Below are 22,566 nucleotides of genomic sequence, written 5' to 3' on the forward strand. Positions count from 1 at the left end.
TGTTGCAAAATTCAGAGATGCATTCTTTTCATATTTACATATTGCTTAAAAAATCTAAAACAATTAACAGATATGAAGATATTTGTTTTGTAGGCCTAACATTATTGTCTATTTTTGCTTTATGTTGCAGTTTAATGAATAACGTACTATATATATATATATATATATATATATATATATATATATATATATATATATATATATATCTTATAGATTAAAAAAAAATCACAACATAGGGAGATAAACCCATTTAAAAAACAAAGAATGCCGATTCTATCTTTCTGACAAAAGAGAAAGTCGCTGTCCAATGAATTGCACGTCTCCAAAATTCAAAATATGACATATTATATGAATATATATTTTTTCTTTTCACTTTTCATTGGATTCAAACAATTTGCTAAAGTGGCATTTTTTCGCTCCTTTTTATCTCAAGAAGAAAAACAATTCAAAAAGCAAAACAAAACAGAAGCATATCTTTAAATTTAATTTTTTCTTTTATAATTTAGAAAAACAAACCCTTTTTTGTTTTTAGATAAAAAAAACAATCTGTTAAGATGTCACAAATAAAAAAAGCGTATTTCCAAACAACATGCTTTCCCCCCCTCTTTTTATCCAACCTACGCCGTCAAACAAAAAAACAAAACTTTTTTTCCAGATTAAAATGAAACAAAGTAAATCTAAAGATGCACACATTTCTTCGGATAATAAATAATTTGCATCCATTGCTGTCCAATGAAAGGCACTTTTCTGCAAATTACTTTTTTCTTTTAACTAAAACAAAGCAAAACAAAACAAAACAAAATTGTCAGGTTGCAATTGCATTTGTCCCAACTTGGAGACGTCTGTCAAATGGCTGGGGCCCCAATTTTTCAACATTATTTTTCTTTTTTCTTATTTTAAGTGTAGCCTTCAGGCATAGTATATTCTCTGAGTGAGGGACAAGATTTGACATGATGGCTATTAATAGCACTTTGCCAGATAATTCCTGCCTTGTTATCTTTGCAACCACGCTCAAGAAGCCTCGCCGAAGGCACACTATTCTTCTCAGTTGTGTAAGCCACACTCTCTTTTTATGATTTCCACAGTTTCTACCCCTCCTGTTCTTGGACTATTTCTGTCAGTGACACAAGAAGCCACTCAACTACAGAAAACATGCACTCGAAATAACTTAGTCTTGTTTAAAACCTAAACGATTTCTGTCCTGCGGCCTTTCACATTAGATCAAGTTAGCATGCTAATTAGGACCATTAGAAAATACGCCTGCGGGGAGGAAAAATGTCCTGTTGATAGTGCTACAGAATAATTCAGCAAAAAGATATGGATATTATAGAGCTTTTCAAAACAAACCGTTTCAAGTGGATTTTTTTTTTTAAATACCGGATTCTTGGCACAAACTAGTCATAAAATGGGATATTTTCTTCATTTCCGTTTCAACAATAGACAAACATAATTGCTTAAACCAATATCACACAAATTATTATATGATTGAATGTTTTTACTGGTCTATGTAAACAGTGCAAAGTAGAAAAAGAATGTGAACTATTAGTATAATTAATTATCTAGGAGCTAATTGGAGTATTAAAGGAGTCAGCCAACCAAGAGTCTTAAAATAAAACATCAAGAAAATGTGTCCGTTTTAAACCATGACTTGCACAAAAGAGTACTTAGCAGCTCTTTGATTAAGAATTATTAACTTAACTGAACAAACCCATCGCCCAATTTGATGTTCACGAAACCTCTGATTAGATGCTCCTTCATGCTCCCTCAAAAGAATAACTCGTACAAGGATGCTGGCAGTAACAACATCACAGGGGCCGATCTTTGGGACTGCTCTCAGCTGGCGGAGGTGTTAAAGAACGTTAACGTTAAACATTTCTTGACAAGAATATGTTATATGTGACCTCACTACATTTGTGGAATATGAATTAAGAAGCAAAATCCAGCCATTTTTATCCACCTCAGGGGGCGGCCATTTTTCCACTTGCTGTCGACTGAAGATGACATCACAATGTCATGGCTCAGGCAACAACCAATTAAAGCTCATGTTTTTCTGAAGCTGAGTTGTGATTGGTTGTTACCTGAGACCTGAGCAACTGTGATGTCATTTTCACTCTACAGCAAGTGGCAAAATGGCTGCCTTCTGATATTGATAAAAACTGTTGGATTTTGCTGCTTAACTCATATTCCACTAAAACAATATTAACCAGAATACTGTAGTTAGACTAGTGGGGCTGCATAGAACATTATATTGTCAATAATTTTTGAGGGGGTTGACTTCCCCTCTGAAAAACACACATATTCAAAATGTCCCTCTCTTACGCACTCATCCGTAGATGCATGACGTCCACCATTATTCCAGTCACCAAATGGTAGACAATGACTGAACAACTATTGTCCCATGGCTCTTACACAGATCAAGTCAAAAAGTTCTCAAGAAGGTTGCCATGAGTTCAACAACATCACATACACCATCGACATCAGTGTTATGACAGTTCTTTTAAGTAAACTGAATCTTTAGAATCAGTTCATTAAAAATAACCATTCAAAAGATTCGTTCACACCTCCCTCACCTTGAAGAGTAAGGACACTTTGTCATGTTTCGGTTCTGTGGGGTTTGGATTTTGTTATGTGTTCTTGGTTTCTTCCTTTATCTCGTTATGTCTAACCTTGTCCACCTGTGTGTTTCTTCCGTTCAGTGCTTTCAGCCACTTGTGTTTCCGCAGGTGTGTCTCATCAGTGTTGGTGTATTTAGGACCCGTACAGACGGAAACAAAGCCGTCACTAAGCGGTGTTGTACTTGTTGTACTTAAATCACCCGCCATTGTCACTTCTCCTGTGTTTGTCTTATTCATGTTGTTTTGATACATGCCAAGCCATGTTTGTTCTGTAGATTGCAATAAAGTTAGGGGAAAAAAGTGTTTGTCTTCTTTGCTGATTCTTCTACGCTTTCCGTTAATTCCAGACTTTGCATATACATTACAGCCGTTAAACGTCCTCATCGTCTTATTTGGACACACGCAAATCTTGAAATGCTTCTGTGTGTACGAGATTTGTTTGAGGAACGAAACCGGCTTTGCTTCCGTCTGGACGGAGCCTTAGTCTGTTGTGTTTGTCTAGTCCAGCCTGTTTTCCATGTTTCCCTTCTGCAGCACAGCTGAACCTAATGATCAACTAATCAGCAAGCTTTGCAGAAGCCTGATAACAATCCTGATCATGAATCAGGTGTGTTAGTGGAGAGAAACATGGAAAATAGGCTGGATAGGGGCTCTCAAGGACCGAACTTGAGCACCCCTGGTCTAGTTGGTGTGGGAGCATTGTCGACGCTATTTGTGGGAGTCCGTGTTTCTCGTCGCGTCAAAGCTAAGCCCTCGTCACAGTAAAGCCGTCTTCGTCTCAGTTAAGTCGTCCACGTCTCAGTTAATTTGTCCTCGTCACTGTCAAGTCGTCCTCGTCACAGTCAAGTCGTTCTCGTCACAGTCAAGCCGCCCACGTCACTGTCAAGCCGCCCACGTCACTGTCAAGTCGCCCACGTCACTGTCAAGTCGTCCTCGTCACAGTCAAGTTGTCCTCGTCACTGTCAAGTCGTCCTCGTCACAGTCAAGTCGTTCTCGTCACAGTCAAGCCGCCCACGTCACTGTCAAGCCACCCACGTCACTGTCAAGTCGCCCACGTCACTGTCAAGTCGTCCTTGTCACAGTCAAGTCGTCCTCGTCACAGTCAAGTCGTCCTCGTCACAATCAAGTCACCCACGTCACTGCCAAGCCGACCACGTCACAGTCAAGTCGTCCTCGTCACAGCCAAGTCGCCCACGTCACTGTCAAGGTGTCCTCGTCACTGTCAAGTTGTCCTCGTCAAGTCAAGTTGTCCTCATCACAGTCAAGTCGCCCTCGTCACTGCCAAGCCGCCCACTTCACTGTCAAGTCGCCCACGTCACTGTCAAGTTGTCCTTGTCACAGTCAAGTCGTCCTCGTCACAGTCAAGTCGTCCTCGTCACAATCAAGTCACCCACGTCACTGCCAAACCGACCACGTCACAGTCAAGTCGTCCTCGTCACAGCCAAGTCGCCCACGTCACTGTCAAGGTGTCCTCGTCACTGTCAAGTCGTCCTCGTCACAGTCAAGTCCCCCACGTCACTGCCAAGCCGCCCACGTCACTGTCAAGTCGCCTTCATCACTGTCGAGTCGTCCATGCTCTGCCAAGTGGCCTACGTTTTGTCTAGTCATCCAGTCCAGTCATGGAGACCAGTCCAGTCATGGAGACCAGTCCAGTCACCTCCCGTCCAGTCATTGTCTACTCACCTTACTCTTTATGTTTCAATTAAGTTCTTCACGTTGCCCTTCATTCCTGTCTCCCTGCCGTGTTTGGGTCTACCATCTTGCAACCACTCACACCCAGCATGACACACCTACATCCACCTGAACTTTATTGACTTCATATCAGCTGTCAATATTATCATCACATTATGGAGAAACTACACACACTAGATTTGAGCCTCGCCCTTCGCAACTGGGTGCTGGACTTCTTAACTAAATGGCACCTTAATTGTAACATTTTTCTCTTCAGTCAATTTGAATAACTATTTTAGTACATATTCAAAGCTAGCAGAGTTTTTGCTTCTCAAGCCTGAGAAAATGGGATTATGATTACTGGTCCTGCCATTCAGAGGCACCATTGCCTAAAAAAATCTCGCCATTATGTTTGACTTAACTCTCTCTTTTCAACTGCTCATCAGGAACATTTTGTACATTTATCCATCAAAATATTGCTAAGATACGGGTAATTTTATCCCTGACACAGAGAGCATAGTTCATTAAATTTTTTACATCTCGTCTTGACTGTTGTAACGTTCTGCTTTCTGGTCTTCCTATGACTAGTGTTAAACGTCCGTAGTTAGTAGGGTACCAAATGCTGCAGCAAGACTCAAACTAAAATGTTCATATTATCTCACTACTTACTAGCCATCTTGCACTAGTTCCTGTCTCATCTGAGATGTAATTTTAAGGGTTTGTTATTTATTCATAAAATATTACATGACTTAGCACCTTTCTATCTTGCTGACTAAGTGGTACCTTATGTTCCATCCAGAGCATTCCAAGAGCATTCTCAGTTCGGCCTCCAGGCTGCTGTAAAAGTGTTTAAATTGCTCCCCTAACATCTTGACTTTAGCTGGTTCTTCTGCCGCTTCTTCTACCCTCACCGCCATCCTCTTCTAACCAGAGAGGGGGCTAGATGGCATTGATTGAAGTCAGGCTGCGGCTTTAAGGATTCCGCATCAAGCGACTGGGATCACTTCCCCAGAGGCGTCTTCCTTTATTTTGTAAAAATGATTCTCATGCTGTTTTTAACACTGTACAGCATCATATCAGACATGTTGCCCACTTTGTATCTATTGCAGCCTGGTCATCCTAGAAAGCCATCTTTGATCACTTTCCTGATTTTTTCTTTCTTCATGTTTCTCCTTTTCAGTGTGTGGGGGGGTCTTAGACCAGGGCATGTAGATCATTATTATTATTATTATTTTTTTTTACTTTTGGCCTTTGAAACCCTTTGCAACCCTTGTGATTAAGTGCTGTATAAATTAATGACTTGACTACCATTTTATTTTTGTATTTAGTTACGAGCTACAATTAGACATTTGACACATTTATCAAAACAAAATCAACACAACTTTTTAGAAAATGTTTTATTTGTTTCTTATTTGATTTTGACAACTTGGCTCGTTTCAATTTGCCAGCTTCCCGTCTTTACCAAGTTTTTACGTCTATTCTTAAAACTGCTCGGTTCCAAATAACCCAAATTAGGTGAAATAGCTAACCCAGTGCATGGGTTCAAAAGGGACCAAGCCAATGCTGGGTTATTTATACACACATTGGGTTGAGGATTTGATCAAACACATACTGATGAGTTAAGGCAGTGTTGAGAACCACTGCTTTAACTCATCTGTGTGTAGTTTTTTTTTTTAAACCCTTGTTGAATCAAAATCTTCTCCAGGCCTCAAGTACCCCTATCCAGCCTGTTTTTCATGTCTCCCACAAGTAAACACAGGTGTTTCAAACGATCAGCTCAACAGCAAGCTCTGCATTAAGCCTGATAACGATCCTCAGCTGTGTTGGCTGGAGAGACATGGAAAACAGGCTGGATAGGGGTACTCGAGGACCGGGCCTGAGAACCAGTGAGTTAAAGCATCCAAGAAATGCATTACCATGTTATCAGTATAGCTGAGGTCAAAATGATTACCCCAACCTTGCTTAAAAGTAACCCATTTTGCTCAAAATCCACAGCTACCCAGTGTATGGTTTATGAAAACAATCCCAAAATTTTTTGGGGAACAGAAACATAGCTTAATTATATAATTAGATGTTAAACATTTTAAAATATGGAATATTATAAATACCTTTATAATTTTTTCATTGTTTTAGTTGGTAGAATATTGCTTATGGAAGCAACCCTCACTGCAAGCTGCACTAATGATTACATGAAGGTGGGGGAGGGTGCGCCCTTGACCCTCAAACCAAGCCAACCCGAGGGCAAAACAGAGGGCTTGTTTTATTAAATCACATTTTTGATTAGCGATCCAGTTGAGATGTGACCTACTAGCACAACCTAACTGTAAATGTACGCAATTTAGTACACTCTTTCAAAATACATCCCTTCATGCCCAAAACAATCCAACTGTAGTCTTTCATTTAAGTTAGTCCAACCTGTCAGCTTCAACGGTCTTTTTCGCCAACTTTTCTTTTTTGGGGGTCACATTTATAGATCAGTGCTTCATTTCTAAAAGCTGCAACATCGTAAGTTTCAGAACTCAGAGGGAAAAGCACGATGGGACAGCCAGTGATCCGTAAATCCGTCTAGTGGTGAACTAATAATTTATTAATTTAAAAAATCGATTGTTTATGTCAATAGTATTAAAAAATATATGTTGTATCGTATAAACTTTATATATATATATACAGTTGTACCTTGGAGTTTGAACATAATTCGTTCCTGCGAAGTGTTCAAAGTACGAATTGTTCAACCTCCAAAACATTTTTTTCCATAGGAAATAATTTAAATGCAATTAATCCGTTCCCAAGCTTCAAAAAAAGAAAATTCCTATTTTAATTCATATGTTTTACATTTACACCCTGTACAGTATTTAAACAATAAAAAATACCTTATATTTTTTGTTGTGGTGTGATGGCCTCAGTGGATGATAAATGCTATGTTAATGCTTGCCTTAGTTCAGTGCTGAGTTTGTGTATTTTACATTGGGCATATTGTTAGACTACTAAGCGGTCCTTGCGTACGTTGTTTAACATCAGGCACGTTGTTGAACAGCTAAGGGGGGGGGGGGGGGGGCCTTGTGCCAGTATTTACAGAAGTAGTGGTCACGGTAGTTACAACGGTGCAATAATCTCCTTCCTAATTCCACTCTGGTTCGTAGCACTGTATGTTTTTCTTTGCTGCCACTGGCACTGTTGTCTTTCTTTGGGCCCATGGCGAAGAAAATTGTCATAGAAAAATCAAAATGCACTCGCGAGTATGGAGCACCTCCGGGAGTATTAACGATCTGACTGGAAATGAGCAATGCATTTCTCAACTAGCGCAACGTGAGCATTCAGCATTGCTCGGCTTCGTTCGACTTCACTTGGCTATCCGTTTTCAAGGTATGTTCGGCTTAGCTTGCTTTGCTTGGGTGTTCGAACTCCGAAAATGAGTTCAAACTCCGAGGCATTTTTTACCCAGATTTTTTGGTTGAAGTCCGATTTGTACGAGTTCAGAGCCGTTCAATCTCCGAGTAATCACTAATTATATTACATGGCTGTAGACGGATGCCCAAAGGGCAACTATGCAAATGTAGTTAGCCCCCTTACACAGCTGAGGCCTGCAGGTGGTCGTCACTAACTTCCATGATTTGGGCTCCCGTCGCTTGTCACCTTCTGCTTTACTCTTGCAAGATACTAGCTTTTTGTTTTTGTTTTTAACTAGCTCCTCCCGCTAGCCGCTCGTTAGCTGTTCCAGCTAATTCTGGCTCGCTCGGTCTTTCGGCATCGCAAAGTTGCCGTCGCTCGCAGAAATGCTCGTTTTCTCACGCATAATAAGAATTGGTGGTAGGCATGCGAAATATGTCTCTCTGAGCCACCGTATGTGGTATATGCTACGGAGGAGGCGGGATTTCCGATTTCCGGGTTTCACACATCAGCTTTGTTTCAAGTTCCAGTTTGCGTGTGGGCCGCGTCCCGTTGCGCTTCAGCCCTTGTGCCCCTTGGTTGCGCGTTCCCGTCGACGGATGCGAGTGTGTAGTGTGTCTGTCTCAGTTGTCCGAAGCATTTCAGAGAGCTGAGATGCCCTGCACGCTCCTGCTGATGGGCGGGAGGATGGATACATTGTGGATTGCTTGTCTTCCTGCTGCTTTTGAAAATGCACAACCCTTTCAACCTTTTCCATTGGGTCTAATTGGGGCAGCCCAACTGCAATTTGCATTCATGTGCTGTGGATGACCTACTGGTTTTATTCCAAAGAGCAATTTGCAGATGGAGACAGCCTTACATGTTTCTCAAGTTTCATGTGAAATTCTTGTAAGCTGAAATGCTGATGTTTAGTAGACTGAAATGACAGCCATCCATCCATTTTATAAACCAAATATCCTCACTTAGGTTCTGATGAGCGTGAGATTTTGTGTGTGTAGATTTTGCTATGTTTCACTCAAGTGAGTCTGTGTGCTGTCATGTGACCACCTGGCTCAGTCTGAATGGTCAAATGGAGTCAACGTTCTCAGACAACCCAAAAATAAATTGCGCAAGATGAAGATATACATATAAATAGTGAGCGCAATGTAGCTCAAGGTTCAAGTACAATTGATCGAAAAAAGTAACTTAAGTAAAAGTAACGGAGTAAATGTAACTCCTTACTACTCACCTCTGCTGCTAACTCTACAGTATGTGTCCTAATCAGCATTTATTTACTGTTTAAAATAATGAATCAAGCCAAGACGAGATTTTTGAATACCTCCATTTTTTTTTGTTCACTCAAAGTGATTGTTGATACAGCAGGCATATGGTAAGATGACGACACATGAAATGTCACAAACAAGTGCTGTATGTACATTCAAAGTGGTTATAGTGGTCTACGACATTGTTTGAACAGTAAATGTGACGCTGTTGTAAACACGCAATCGTCTGTCCGTCACATACACACACTCACAGGAAACACACTACGTTATGTACAGTCTCAGTGTTTATGTATCAGCGTTGATGAGTTGAAGTCAAGTGAACTTGGCACGTTTTTAAAGGGAAAAGGGGGGCAAAAGGCGACAAAGCCTCACCCCTTAGCACATCTTTATTTGTCTCACGCTGAGTGTCTTGCAAAAAACAGTGGACTGAGACGGTTATCCCCAAAAGTTGAATTCAATAACTTATTTTTTCACGTTTTTTATTTTTATGAATAATTTTTCTTGAAATTTCAGCCTCTCTACAAGTGATTTCTGTAGTTCTCCATGAAAGCAAATTGATTACAGTCTGGGACACAATTTTTGTTGCGTTAGGTCTGAGAGTTGTTTTTAAATACATTTTGGGTGCAGAATCTAAAACTGATCTCAGTTTATCTCTCTCGTATAAGGTTTTTGCGCCATAAAATCCCCTTTTCTTAAAAAAATATTAAATAAATGTGTATGTATGTAAATAAAACACTAAGATGAAATAGTTACAAAGTTTGAAAACGAAAAAACGGTTACAAGAAGCTTTTGGTGTGCAGATATTGATAACGCTGACCCATTGGGAGCTTCATATACCTCTCACTGAATTGTGACTGCACAAACAAGCATTAGCTTTTCTTACTACAGTCTTACTACAGTTAATCAGTGGAATTTTGCTGATCTGGAGGGTAATCTGTGGAGAAAAAACTGACTCCAATCTTGGATACAGCCATTTTAGTTCGAAGCAACATAAAAATCTAACATAATTTTTTTTCTCCAGATTTCCCCCCAGTGTTAGATTTGCATTGAATGACAATGAAACATTTTGCTGAAGTTGGGCCGAAACCTCATGTTTCGGTAAATTTCAAAATTTAAAAAAAATTCATATTGGTCTGTCCACACTTGTGGGTGTTATTTTTACAAGTTATTCACCAATCTATAGAGCTGCTGAAAATGGCTTGCTGTCTTTGTCGATGCAATGTTAAGGGTTGTACAAACATGCCCTTTTTTTAGGTCTTCTGAAAAGTGCTGATTTTGGAAGAAGAAGTTTTTGGCCTGACGCCAGCGATTTGCATACATCTGCTTTTATTTTGGAAGTCGCTGCTCAACATCTTATCCTTTTTTTCTGACATGTTCATGGACCAAAAGCATGAAAATACAAATTATGTTTATGGTGTGTTTTCAGCACAATTTGAAATACTGTAATGTGTTTAAAAAAACTTCTTTTTTTTTTTTAAAGGGTTACAACTTTTTTTTTTATCATCAATTCCTCGATTAATAAAATTACTGTTAGTTGCAGCTTAAAATGTTTAACAATAAAAACAATGTTTTAAAAAATGAGAGGTGTGAGTCACATTCGCAATGTGACACTCTTCCGTTCCACCTGATTTATCTGTTTCTTGTCATTTGGACACTTGTACAACCGCCCCGAATGTTAAAATTACATTGAAAGATTGCTTGGCGACAGTTTGATTTACGATATTTCCTACGATGGGAAAAGTGGTGTAGAATTCCAAACAGCTGGCCAGCATTTTGGTACGTAGATTGGTGACTTCCCACAAGTCACACTCATATAACTTTGCAGGTCGAGATAATTTGTTCATTTTGACATTTAAAAAGTCTAAAATGATTCTGAGATGGTGAATTAAAAAAAACAAAAACGGATGTGAATTCCACTTAAGGGGAAAAACTCTCAATCCAGTGATCATGGTGAACAACACTGACATGACGAGCATATATTAAAACACACTTGTATGCGTGTGATCTAATCCTACATTCCTGATATATACAAATACTATGCGTCTCATACCATTTGACATATTTTTGACATCTCTCTCACCTTTGGCCAGTTAGGACACACGGCACAAAGCCGCCGTTCATAATCAGGCTTCATGTTCCGCGGGAGGCGAATTAGACTCTTCCCGAAATAGCGGGATGCATTTAGAAAGGGGGCTTGCAGTTTTAGCTTTGGTACATAAAAACCTGCAGGGGTCTGGATGTTAGTCCCTGAGGGGATGTACAGTAATTAGACCACTCCAATATCAACTTTCAAATTTCGAGCCCGTGTTGCCGAGGTGGGCCTAAAGGTACATTGAGAGGGATGCAAAAATTTGCCCCCATTCCGGACGACCCGCTGCCATCCAGCCCTGAACAAAAGGGGTCAATAATGGATGAAGCCGCTTTGCTCTCCGAATCGAAAGTTCATACAAGCAGCTGCTGAATTATTTCTCAGTTGTTCTGAGCAGGCCTCGGAAGGCGGCTAACTTCCTCTTGCGGTCCTTGCATCACTTCATTTGCAGTTGTTTTGATGGTTGGCAGGCCTTTGGCGTGTGTTGGCAGTTGACTGAAGGGACTACTGGGAGAGTTCCAGACCGGCTCGAGCTGCCTGTACAGTATACTGTGTGGTTTTTAGCATCATTGTGTTGTATAGTGAGTCCGCTGCGGATGTGTACACACGCATCCCCACTAGTCCCGACTGCGGGTGCGCTTCTTGAAAAAAAAGAAGGGTGTCTTCTGAGGGGGCCCCAGCAACATAGGAACTTGGTTCTTGTGGGTGATCCTGATCTGTAAAAAACAGACAAAAAGTCTTTAGGGCTACAATATTTTCCTTGTCACTTTTATAATTTGGGAACACCAGCATATCTTTTATGGTCAAGGAGAAACTGCAAAGGTTTTACATGGTTTTGATTATATTTACTTTGATTGATTCAAGTTTAATTATATTTCCTATTGTGGTGAGTGTTTACTTTTCTTGTGTTTCTTTGCTACTTTGAATTTGGATTATTGGGACTTTGTTGGTTTAGTGTTTAGATTTTTCCACATATCCATATTCACCCTTTCTTGCCTTCCTGGTCCTAGTGTCCTTTGCCAATTGCCACCATCACCACAAATTGCCCAACAGCCCCCGAACCTCGCTGAACATTAATCTCTCATAGGCTGATTTTAGATTCTGCCGGTATATCAGTGACCAAAAATATGGCGTTATCAGAGTATTAAAATTACGACTCTAAAATAACCTTTTTCATTTTTTTCTCCATTTGGGACAAAATATGGAACATTTAGTACATGAGAAACATATCATGTTAAGTTTGAAATAAATAAATAATAAACATTAGCATAACATCTTCCGTTTTATTTTTATTTTTTAATTAAGTCAGTGTCCTGTTGTCATGATCCATGTTTTCTGCTTTTGGTTTTGATTGGATTTTGGTTATGCAAAATGTTTCTTGTGTCCCTGTTGTCATTGTCTCATCAAGTTTTATCATTTCCACCTGTGTTTGTCATCCAATCAGCTCCCTGAGCCACCTGTCTTGTCCAGGTGTCTCTCGTCTCGTCAGTTTGTGTGTATTATGCAAAATTTTCTGACTTCATACCAGGAAGCGAGCACGGGAACGTCCCTTTGAACCTGTACATCAGAGTTGCCAAATCGGGGGAAAAAGGACCCCAACTTCACTGTCAGGCTTTAATCTGACAAGATTTTAAACAGGTATTTATTAATATTTATGCATTACTACTTTAATTTCATTATTTGAAATAGCTTCATGTAACAACGTGATTTGGAATGACTGCGTTAACCAGAACAACAAACAATTTATCTGATTCAGCCATCTTTGTTGTTTATATTTGCATCAAACGCTTTGAGGTTGGAACCGAGACAATCCGAGTGGGATAATTCCGATTTCCCACATTTTTTAAATGCATCATTATTAGTTCCTTTCTTTCTTTCACTTCTTGTCGGTTGATTGTCTAGGTTATGTCTTGAGTTACATCAAGTCGTGACTGCATCGTGACACCCGTCACTGGTGAGCTAACCGTGGGTGACTCATGTTGTCCTTAGGGCTGACTAGTACACGTTGGCATTTTTTTTTTTATTAAGGAAAACGCATATTATTCTGAGCAAAAAGTATCTTTGTTTGCAGTATGTCATCCTGCTCCCTCCCGCCTCCTCTGTTACGTGCCGATAATGTGGAAAACGTGGTAGTCAGTACATGCCAGGTGATAGTCATGTAAGGGTCAACCGTCTAAAATCAAAACCCTAATGACTGTGTAAATAGCTGTAGACTTGGCTCACCCAATCAGATTGTAGATCAGATTCGGAACTAAGGTGGAATGCAATTTCCAGGGAGTTCTTACTAAGCAGACTAAGAGGGACAGTGATGTACTTATATTTCTGATTTTGTGATGTGATGACAGTGATGGCTTCCTGGTAACCAAACACATGTTGATTAAAAAAAATAAAAAACTCATTCTCAGCACTTATAATACAACAAAACAATGTGGCTCCTCTGCCTCCGTGAAGACACGCTGTGGTAAAATGAAAAATATTTGACTGTGCGAGGGAGTACACAAAATAGCTGACGTTCTTTTTTTCCTTCAATACAAACAGCAGTGTCGGCCTGCCTGCGCTATTGGACGGCATGACTGCGTTAGATGTGAAAGACTGGTGGCGTGCAGAGAAATGTGCCAACAAGTGCAAGAGAAAGCAAATAAGTCAAGGCTATTTTTATTTTATTTAAATGGACCATTAGATCAAGGATGACAAATGGACCAGGATGATTTACGCCATTCATCATCCATTGGGACCAGCACGATTGATACAAGTTAACGCTAAGGTGACAATTCAAGGCCATTGATTTGCTAGCTTAGGCCTTGGAATCTTTCCATCTATCCATGGGTTCCGATCCTTTTCTACACTCAAGAGTTGGGTCAAAAATAACTGAAACTGGGTCAATAACAGACCAACAACTTTTGGGTTTTTAACCCAAAAAGTTGGGTCAAATGAATAAATGACAAACAACCCAAAAATGTGTGTTGTTTTGTGCTTTATTCATTGGGTCATTCCCCTATTTGATCCAATTTCAATTATTTTGGAGCCAACTTTTTTTTTTTTTTGAGTGAGTTGAGTAAAAAATTGCCCAATATGGGTCAAAAATACTTTTTGGGTCATTCATTAAAAAAAATATAGATAAATAAAAAATAAAAAAGGTCAAATGAACCCAAGTTTTTGGTTTGTACAAAACAATCCAATTTTGTGGGTTTTGTAAAGGAATACGCCATTTTTGTGGGTTATTTATTGTGACCTAACATTTTGTGTTAAACCACACATTTAATTAAATGAATAACTCAAAGTTAAGTCGGCCTGTTTTTGACCCACATTGGTCTATTTTTAATCTCTTTTTATAGTGTAAAGGCCAAAAAAGTGAAGACAAAAGTATACGGGGGAAATGTGGAAGCTTTGACAGTAGCACTCCAAAGACAAGCCATGTGCACTTTATAAACATGATATCCTTCGTTCAGAGATTTTCTACATTCATGTATGTGCAGTGGATATCAAAAGTCCCTGTTCAAATGTCAGCTTTTAGTGATAGGGAAAAAAGAGAGAGCAAGATAAACAAAATAACCCGTGCAATTTAATAAATAAATACAAATATAATGATAATAATAATAATAATAAAAAATTATAAAAATATATAGCCTACTTGAGCATCTGTATTTTATTGGCGTTAATCAGAAGCACTTTAAATGGTGGCAGGGGTGTGATGCTTCCCATTTAACATGAGTTTGAATGTGATTGGTTAATTCTGAACACAAACAAACATATCCTCAGTTATAAGAGGGTGTGTGTATTGTTACGCAACCATCATAACCCAATTCAGTGGTACAAGTTGTACAGTTCATAGGTAACATTTGTGACGGCAAAGATTTTGATGATTTATTTTTGTCTCTTCACAAAAACTTGCATTTGAACCGGGGTGTGTTGACTTTTTATATCCACAGCATGTAACTGTCCCAAAATGCGAAGGAGACAAAATCAGGCCTCCCACAATGACATCCCAAAAGTGAGTGTCACAAATAGACATACCGGTAATTTAAATAAATGTATCATATAGAGCAGGGGTGGCTAAGTTTGGTTTCCCCGTTTCTCTCCACTAATGCACCTGATTCATGATCAGGATCATTGTCAGGGTTCTGCAAAGCTTGCTGATGAGCTGAAGGAGGGAGACATGGAAAACAGGTTGGATAGTGGCTCTCGAGGACCGAACTTGGCCACCCCTGATATAGAGTAAACTTTTGGACTCTATGGGAACAATTGATACCTTTTCCAAAAGATCAAAAGGTAGCTATGGTCCCAATATTAGATAGTAACAAGGGTACAAAAGCAGAATTGTTTAAAAGTAGTATAATTTACTAGCAACATGGTTCAGTTGAGGCGTTTGCATTGTCACAATCCCAAAATGTCAAATTTTTACATTTACTGGTCGTTTTAGTGTGGTATAAAGTTCGCTTGGTACAAGTTACCGTGGCATTTTATTTTTTTCTATGAGTAAACAAAAACAGTTTAAGCTACACTGTTTCCCATTGTCTCACTTATGGATTACATGGTACTTTTTCCAAGGCCAAAAAAGTAGCGGTTCAGTAGCTCACAAAAGTGAGTTCACCCCTGAACATTTTCTAAATAATTTACGTTTTCATGGAACAACAATTTAAAGTAGTCAGTGTACAGAAAGCTTACTATCTCCTCCAACTAATTTAAGTCACAGCCATTAAAGCTGAAACAAAGAGAGAAAATGTCCAAATTGTGTCCTAAGTGTCAATACTGTGAGTGACCACCATTATCCAAATTGAACACACTTGCTTCCCATTCACACCTGAGACCTTGCAACATCAACGTGACACCGAGGAGGGAAAACTGGGTCTAATTTCAACATTCTTAGGGCTATGCTCACTTTGACATTAATGACCGTGTGTTGAGTTATTTTGAGGGGGCAGTCAATTTTCACTGTTGCAAATTATAATGCGACTTCACATTGTAGCAAAGTGTGATTTCTTTAGTGCTGTCCCATGAAAAATACAATAAAACAAAAATGCGAGGGGTGTACTGACTTTTGTCAGATACTGGATGTTTCCAAGTTGTAAAAATGTCAAGGGTACAAAAAAAAAAGAATGTTTAAAAGTAGCAGCCCAATGAAAAGTCATGTACATAGTACAACAATGTACTTTTCATCAGTGTTTACTCTTTAGAAATACGGCTGAAGTAAAAGTCCAATTCTCTCTCCACCAACACAACGTGTCAGCTCAGAATGTTCCAAACTGTACTCAAGTTGGATATTTGTACCTTAACCGGGGTCAAACAAATTGAAGCATTGGTCTCCTAAAGCTACAACCACGTACATTTTTGTGAACACAACGTTGACCTACTTCTTGTTCAGCACAACCCAGCATGGTTACTCATGTACTTGTTCCCTGAGAGTGTAAGCTTTGGGGGCCTACTTTTGCTTTTGTTCGGCAAAACACAACACGATTAAGCCATTTAGCTCCCATCACAAGTGTGCTACACGTTTGCAGGTAGCCCAAACTTTATTTAGTCAAAAATGGTTGCTCTCACCATGCATGGCGGCTGCATCCAGGGCTCGCCGTCAATCTGCATGGGCAGCCTACGGGATGTCCTGGACAGATGAAGATAGAGACGGGATGCAAAGGGTCAATCAAATCACACACGCTCATGAATGCATGCACACACTGGGCAAACATAGAATTTTTTTTTTCCCATGACACCCTGACAAATACCTTGTCTCAGGTCAGCTGTATAGGCTCAAACTCACCCACGACCCAAATGAGCACAAGTACTACAGAAAATGGCTAGATGTAATGTCCATTGATTTACAGGATAGGATATTACAAATGTTACAAAAAGTACAGTAGATAAAATGAGTGACAGATTTTGGAGTTGTCTTCAACCAAACAAACCTCCCAAATTGAGCAAAGTTAAGAGTGAGGTGCTGCAGAAAATTTTGTCCATGGGGAACTCAAGTTGCACTTCTGGTTCTTCCGCTCTTTTTTTTTTTCTCTAAATATTTTCACTCTTGATGATGACAACTCTTATGTAAAACTGTTTATAGTAAGATTTGTCATTTTTTGCGCTGGTCTAACTTGTTTAAAGGGACTTTTTGGAACTTTTAGCCATGTTAAAATGCTAATTCCTCACCAAAAACATGACCAAAGTTGTGTTTTCCTCCATTCGCCCCTGTATGAGAAATTCTAGGTTATTGTGCTCTCCAAGCACCAGCCCCTCCCAACCTGAGAAAACGAGCTGTTGGCACGGTTTGACGTCATTGCGTGCGGCCCTACCTTTGCTTTTTTTTCTCCCCTCTCCTCCTTCTTTCCTCTAACCTCATCATTCTTGCGGCAAGGACCCGTTTTGTTTCAAATGTTTATTCAAGAATTGATGGCTTGCGTAACCAAACGCAGAAATCTAGCAGCCCGTGAAATCTAGAGTCCATTTTAAAAATCTGTATGTTTCGTGGGCGTTGCGTGAAGCCGCCGGCTCGGACGACGTCATGAGAGGGGCGCGGCAGCCACAGGGGTGGAGGTGGGGTTTTACTGAACCGAGCGTTTGACTTCCGGGTAAGGAAAATAGCCACCAAAATAACTCATATTTCATAAGAAATTACATCGCGATTGTGTCAAAGGTAAGATTTCATTATATACCTAGGGTCAATCTATGGAAGGGCTTAAAATACCATGGTGTAGTCCCTTTAACTCAAAGAACAAGAATACATGCACAGTTGTCAGGGTAACTTAATACGAGATATTTAAATAACAGTTTTGAGTGGGTACACAGTCCCATAGTGAAGACGATCCAAGGCTGCTCTTATGTATGCAACGGTTGTACAAGGACTGGTCTTGACATTTAAGCATGTTCTCAACACAATTACATAGGATTTCTTTAAATAAAATTGTAATGTGGTGATATTTAACAGACAATTTTGGAGGATTATTGATGTTAATGTTTTTCGGAATTTTTCAATCTATGATTTTTTTTTTCCTCATACACTAAACCCCACGCTCTAACTCTTTTGAAATAAAAGTAAATTAACTGCTGGAGAAGGACATTTTTATTCAATGCATGGTTGCGAGTGTTCGCGTGTGCAAGGTCAGCGTAAAATAGCCCACTTACTTTCATGAAAGTCCCAGACATTATATAAGAATTCCTACTAATTTGTCACATTACAATTTTGTGCTCGTGCACACAAGTTGTGATTATTCTGGTGAAAATGCACATTTGGTTGAAGAGTGTTTCAAACACTTGTTTAATTTTGGGAATGGAGATATTTTTCCAACATGGTGTCTCTTGGAACAGCCATAAAAAGGCAGATGAGACAATATGTCTCTTTCGCTTGAACAAAATGATCATTGTTGGGAAACCCTCCATGTGAAAGTAAATAAGTAACACTCTAAATAAATGCATTTTTAACTAGGACAATCCCAGCTGGCGTTTAACGGTGGGGTCAGGTGTTACTGGGGAGGCACGAGACGGATAAAGTAGGATGGAGGAGAAGTGAGTCAAACAAGAAGTAGTAGCGACCTGATGGTGACGTTGGTGCACTGAGCCAGGCGGCGTCCGGCGCTCTTCAGCCCCGTGTAGATTTGACCCATCTCGATGGCCCCCTCCAGACCCACCACCTCCAGCAGCTGGTCGCTGAAGTCTGCATACACGACACAAGTTAACATTTAGCACATTTGCTTTACACAAATGTGAGCAATAACCGTGTTGATTTTGAATGCGATACAGTACAGCATTCAAAAGTTTGTAACTGGACTGGTTTGGTTATCTGATTGCAATTGATTCATTGCCCTTAAAATGAAATGACCTGGATCCTGGTTGACAGCGAATATTTACAAGCAGTACATGGTTCCTTGTAAGGTATTTATAATTTTTTTTGGTTCCTTGTAAATGTTTAAGGGTTTTGGTGATATATCGGAGCAATAACCAAACTGATTTGAAGAGACATCAAACCCGGGATTACACAGTTCAGATCAAGATTATTATTATTATTATTATTATAAGCCGAAAATTAGTTCTTTGTTAACTTTTTTTTTTTTTTTTATAAAACTTTTTTCTAACTCTGGGTGAGTTTTACATTTCGTGACAAGATCCTGACTACTGAAAGATATCCAGTGCATAATATCTGATATCACTTGGCCAGTGTCATCTTCAGTGTTTTGGTTTTGAAGGGATTTTCTTGTTAATGTTGGAGGTGGAAAAAAAAGAAATTCTCCTTGTGAGTATTGTGCTTCTAAAAAAGCTATTTCCGATTTTGTTCTGTCCCAGTGCCGGACTATGGTTAAAGAAGAGAAGAATAAATAAAAAATCCTGTCCCGTCCCGGTTAAAATGACTCCTGTCCCATCCTGCTCTCATTCAGAATGACTCCCCATTCAGCACTATTCCCATTTTGGAGGTCAGTTACATTTATTAAAAAAACAAAGCCCCAGGTTTTCTTTTCTTCCCCTACTGGATAATCCTGCTCCAGTTTGCTCCTGTGAACTTTTTTTTATCTTGCCCCGCCCCAATCTTGTGTTTAAAGGTAACATTGACTCCCATCCTGTGGCAGATTCCCGAAAAAAAATAAATCAGCCTCTAACTCAGACCTTCAAAATCAAAAACTGTTGTTTTTCCTATTTGTGAGCAAGACCCCGATTATTTTTAATGGGACAGATGATTGGAACAATGTGAGACAAGATGATTCGGTATTCTCCTTGTTGGCTCACATTCTACTCTTAACATCCTTCTGGAATAAGTCTCCAGTCAAAAACCAAGCAAAAACACGATTGATTAATGATACTCACTGAATTGTGATGTTTTACAGTTTTGCAACTTTATAGGAGCATTTTTTCCTGAAAAAATGATGGTTAAATTCACAATTGTAAATTATAAGGAGAAAAACCCCTGCATTTTTAATGAAGTTGGGATGTTGTGTGAAACATAAATAAAAACGGAGTACAATAATTAGCTAATCCTTTTCAACCAACAAAGAGTAGCTCTATAATGTTCAATATGATGAATCGCTACACTTACACGGCAAGGCCAAAAGCCAACATTGGGCCTATGACTTTCAATTCCTTAGGCAGCACTACATTAACTCATTCACTCCCAGCTATTTTCCCTGAAGCAAACCACCTTCGCTCCTAACTGTATTAGTGGATTTTGACTGATTTTGCAAGGCCCACAGAATATTGTATTCTATTGCTATAAAAACATGGAACCTACCAAAAGAAAGATTAGAGTCTCTTCTTTCATCTGAAAAAAATCTTATTTGTATCTGTTTCCGTTTTGCTGCAATTAGCATTAGAATATAGCAAAGTTTCATCATTATTCACAAACCTGTTCAAAACACTGGGAAAAAGAGCTTGTTGCAACATGGCCCTGGTCGATCTCGTATACTCTGCTGCCACCTGCTGGCCGTTTTTTTGTAATAACTAACATTGCTTCAAACGACCTCTTCAGTTCAGAGGCTGGGAGCAAATGAGAAAAAAAACATCATCATTGCGGAAATAATATTGCCACGTGGGTTTAGGAACAGTGACCCATTGCCAGCTAACACAGTTCATCGCTACTGTACATGTACAAATGCAAATGAATATACTCTTACCATGCGCAGCCAAAGCCAGATATCAACAACACCCAGATTACACCGCCGGCCTCTCTTGGGCCTGAGCTAATCTGAGAGTGAGAAAGTGTGCTGTAGTCTGACGAGTCCAAATTTCATTTTTGTTGTTGTTGAAATTATGGACAAAACGTGTCCTTTGGGCCAAATCGGAAACGAAAGTTCGAAAGCCAGCATCTATGACTTTATGGTGTCTGTGAAGGCACCATTGATGCTGAAAGGTTTTAGAGCAACATATATGCTGCCTTCCAAGCAACATCTTTTTTTTTTCAGGGATGAAAATGAGTAAATATTTGGGGAAAAAAGATCAACTTGATCAGTTTGAAGATTAAATATCTCATTGTAGTGTTTTCAATTGAATGTAGGTTGAAAAATATTTGAAAATCATTGTATTTTGATTTTATTCAATTTGGAGTGATGACTAATCCAAGTAGACAAAATGTTAGTAGTCCATTCATCCTTTTACTTGTCCTCTTGTACTCATTTGTGTTACAGTGCAAGCCTGTAGGTCTATCTCAGCAGGCTTTAGGCCAGAGGCAGGATAAAACTAGGACTGGTTGTAAGCCAATTGCAGGGCATTTGTAATAAAAAATTTATGTGGGAAGAAGCGAGAGTATAGCATCCGCAAAAAAAACTCACGCAAGGAAGGGCGGAACACACCAACTAAATTTAAACCCTGAAACCCAGAATTCAAACTCATAATCTACAGGCCTGCCCAATTCAGTCTAATACAACTCTGACATACTTAAGGGCCAAAACACATTTGCATTTTTTTATTTTTTTTTTACAAATGACTTGTAACATAAATTATGAACAATATAACTATTTCCTTTGCACAGCCGGTGTGATAATTTGTGAGCTGCCACAGCACAACCAACTCACTGAAAAACGTTTTCCACATAAACTGTGCACACATGCAAAAAAGCCTTCTGTGCGTGTTTGAGTACAGTCCAAAGAGAATAAAAGCCATGTATTTTGTGGTGGGAGCATGGCCTGGGGGTCTGCGCCCAGACACGTCCAGACTGGCAGCCTGTTGTGACTGCAGTGCAAACAACGTCAATATTCCCCAACGTGGTTCGAGCTCGCTGTCTCTGTGTGTCTAAACGCAAAAAGGACATTGTTGCGTCTCGTTCAGTGCTGCACTGTAAATGTGTCTTTTATTTTTTTTAAGCAAATAGTTAAAAAATCTATTCCTCAATCTCTCTTTTAACTGTAAATTATCTAGTAGGAGGTCAACTGCAATAATAACTACAGTATATACTGTATAGTGAGTTATTATGATTAAAAAGGTAACATTTTGTGGATCTTGTGAATGTATTTTTGCTTGTTAGCCAAAGTTGTTGTTGTTAACAAGCAGCTCATGACTAACTTTTTGTTTTTGCACACTGGAGGTCCTATAAACTGAGTCGGCGCTACAGGCCAGGAAAATAAATACATCAAGTTGTGTTTTCACTTTGTCTGTCTCATTGTAGCATAAAATGCAGCAAAGAGGCACAAAATTGACCTTTCCAGTTTAAATGTACCATAGCAAAGAAAAGAGAACAGGGAAACCGTGCACAACAAATCAAAAATGAGAAACATAAGCTACCTAGCAGGCATTGCACACACAATAGGTTGATACAAAAGTTACAGAACGAGCCTTTTTATGTATCTTAGCTGGCTAAACACTCCCTCATGTAGCCTAGCATAATGTTAGCATGTTGGTTAACGAGCTAATAACAAACAATTTTATTTCATGAATAATACAAGTACTGTGGCACTTGACTTCTGAATTGAATTTGTAACTAAATTTTACGGGCTATTCGGTCCCTGTACGACCGATGTCAGAGTTTGGTCCGCATTGCCGGCAGTAAGTCGAATTTGTTTCCTGTGAGGGTTGCACTCCGCCAAGGTTGCCCTTTGTCACCGATTCTGTTCATAACTTTTATGGACAGAATTTCTAG

At 39.3% G+C, this 22,566-nt stretch overlaps 1 protein-coding gene across 4 annotated transcripts in view; it reads right to left on the bottom strand.

Moving 5' to 3' along the window:
• Positions 1-8,986: 8,986 nt before the first annotated feature.
• dgkg (diacylglycerol kinase, gamma) overlaps positions 8,987-22,566 on the bottom strand; it is a 100,312-nt gene continuing 86,732 nt past the window's right edge. For all 4 annotated transcript variants that reach the window (XM_086091391.1, XM_086091389.1, XM_086091390.1 and 1 more), the window contains 3 exons: positions 18,543-18,663; positions 16,563-16,623; positions 8,987-11,740 (listed from right to left, as the gene is read on the bottom strand). In XM_086091391.1, the coding sequence (XP_085947517.1) occupies positions 11,642-11,740; positions 16,563-16,623; positions 18,543-18,663 (281 nt within the window). In that variant the 3' untranslated portion in view covers positions 8,987-11,641. The remainder of the gene's footprint in view (positions 11,741-16,562; positions 16,624-18,542; positions 18,664-22,566) is intronic.

The sequence above is a fragment of the Leptonotus elevatus genome, chromosome 12, assembly GCF_054856555.1.
Source record: "Leptonotus elevatus isolate MCC_2025b chromosome 12, RoL_Lele_1.0, whole genome shotgun sequence".
In the NCBI taxonomy this organism is placed as follows: domain Eukaryota; kingdom Metazoa; phylum Chordata; class Actinopteri; order Syngnathiformes; family Syngnathidae; genus Leptonotus; species Leptonotus elevatus.